Genomic DNA, 2,301 nt, shown 5'->3' with positions numbered 1-2,301 from the left:
AGCTCTACCCACTGAGCTAACCCAGCGCCTGTGTTTTTCATTCATTTCTACCACTAGTTTTGTATTATAAATGATACTATGTGTGTCTTGACTTACAAGATATGGTTGATATTGTTACTTATCTCTGTTCTGATGGTGCGTGGGATTGTTGTAGTATATCACTTAAGTCAGAGTCTGGCTGGCTCATGGGTGTTCCCATAAATTGTTGTGATATTTCTTTTCCCCTGGTGTGGTTGTCATAGCGATATCTTACAGTAACCAATCTTAAATCTCATTAACCAATCTCCTAAATCCACATGCATCTTCTTTAAATTTTATACAAGGAGGTTTTCAATTAATTAAATTAGAACTTGACGAGATAAGGACATCAGCTAATAAGAATAAATAAGAGTCCGACCTGCGGCCCTTCTGAGCATGTCGTCCCCTCTCACTGACCCCCACCCCTTTTCTGTCTCTCTCCAGCTATTCTACTCTTCAATAAAGCATACGAAGCCAAAAAAATATTAACTTTATGAATCAATAAGAAATGATTTTTCAACTACCGTTTTGTTCCCTCCAAGTTTCTATCTGTATCATCATTCTTGTCCCAGTTACTAGTGTCATTTTGTTTTTTACTGAACTGATTGTTGTAGGCTCTGTTTCTTCTTCTCATGCCACATTGTTAATTTCTCCTGACGTCAGCTGTCGCACATGACATTTCCTCTTCTTGTCACCAGGTTGTTCATGACATTGACACCCTGACTGGTGACCTACAACTGGAGGAGGACGGACTGACGGACAGCTCTAAGACGGACACACTCAACTCCAGCTCGAGTTCCACCACTACCACCGCTTCCAGCCTGGAGAAGATGAAGCTCTTTCCTGATGACTGCATCTTCAAACTACCTGCGACCATCGCCCCGGTCCCCACCAACCCTCCTACAGTCCTGACTGTACTCAAGAAATCCCACCCTCCTCTACCGCCACCCAGACTTACCCCGCTAAGAGCCGAGGATCACAACATTAAGAATCTGCCTCATCCAACATTAGTGTTATCAGGGAATATATCAAAGGCTACCGGGTCTCTAATGAGAAATGGCGGGGGTTTTCCACTGAAGCCAAACAGGGATTTATTCTCCTCCACGCCGTGTTTTATTTCTAATGACAGTGGAATCCCTGAGTCGGGTCTTGTTCCTACATTACCCAGGCCCATGCCTCTTCTCCGCCATGAAAAGAACAAATGCCCCAAGAACCCTGGCAGGGAGTCTCGTGAGAGGGAGCGCGTCCGTTTCAGTGAGAAGGTCCAGTACCACGGCTACTGCCCGGACTGTGATCTCCAATATGATGTAGATGACACAGAACTACACTTACAGGCTGAGCTGAACGACTTGAGGCTCAGCCCAGTGCATTGCTGCTCTTCCTCCTCCCCTCCTCCTCCTCATGCTCTTCCTCACGATCTAATGTTGGAAAACGGCGGCCTTTCGGTCAGCCATAGTTTCCCGCCAACAGCAAACACTACTCCACCTTTTGTGCCTCCTCACCCGCCTTCCCTCAAGCCCCAGAAAACAATCTTACGCAAATCAACAACAACCACGGTTTGACACCGAACCCCTTTGTTCTGTCTAACTTAAACATTCTTGAATCATTCATAGTGTTTTCTACTTTATGAGCGCTTTCTACTCCAGTTGAACTTTGGATTATCCAAACAAAGAGAGGAAGAGTTGGGAAATAGGAAACAAAAGGATGGATGAAGTGAGTGGAACAGAGAGAAAAGCATTGCCATGGGTGCTGAGACGTACACAGAGAGATCAGGAAGAAGCGGTGAGTGTTTGTGCATACATAAGTGTGTTTGTCAGGGTTTGTCAGGAAGAGAAAGGGATGAAGAAAAATTTTGCATGTGTGCACTGACGCATATCTGTGGGTCTGTCTGTATACAAGTATATTTGTTTATATACTGTATATTCATGTGTGTATTCATTTGTGGATGCATGCGTAGGCATATGCATTCAGAGTGTTTGTAGGCAGTGAGCATTGACTGAAAAATGTACAGGGACTTTAAAAATTTCACAAAAGACTGCTGACTACACTAAAAGTAAATTGTATCTGTGTCTTTCTGGAAGCTCTCGGTACTAACGAGACTCAAACTCAGGAAGTTCTTTCAGAGAGGAGCTTTAATTAATTCATGTCCTTCTGGATGAAACAAGAAAACCCGCTTCCCTCCGATTTCATCCAAAGCCCTAAAGATCTTCCCATACACTGACACCTACATCTCCACCACACATGCTGGCCTTTCTATTTCCCCAGTTTCACAATAACATTGCC

General features: G+C 44.1%; 1 protein-coding gene across 1 annotated transcript in view; it reads left to right on the top strand.

Moving 5' to 3' along the window:
* Positions 1-2,301, top strand: part of prr16 (proline rich 16) — a 14,200-nt gene that overhangs the window by 4,259 nt on the left and 7,640 nt on the right. Inside the window, exon 2 of the mRNA XM_035657776.1 lies at positions 717-1,800. Coding sequence (XP_035513669.1) covers positions 717-1,580 — 864 coding nt within the window. The 3' untranslated portion in view covers positions 1,581-1,800. The remainder of the gene's footprint in view (positions 1-716; positions 1,801-2,301) is intronic.

The sequence above is a fragment of the Morone saxatilis genome, unplaced genomic scaffold (genome assembly GCF_004916995.1).
Source record: "Morone saxatilis isolate NCDOM2014 unplaced genomic scaffold, NCSU_SB_2.0 Contig16, whole genome shotgun sequence".
In the NCBI taxonomy this organism is placed as follows: domain Eukaryota; kingdom Metazoa; phylum Chordata; class Actinopteri; family Moronidae; genus Morone; species Morone saxatilis.
The sequence above is the reverse complement of the archived record's forward strand: the minus strand, read 5'-3'. Positions and strand labels throughout refer to the sequence as shown.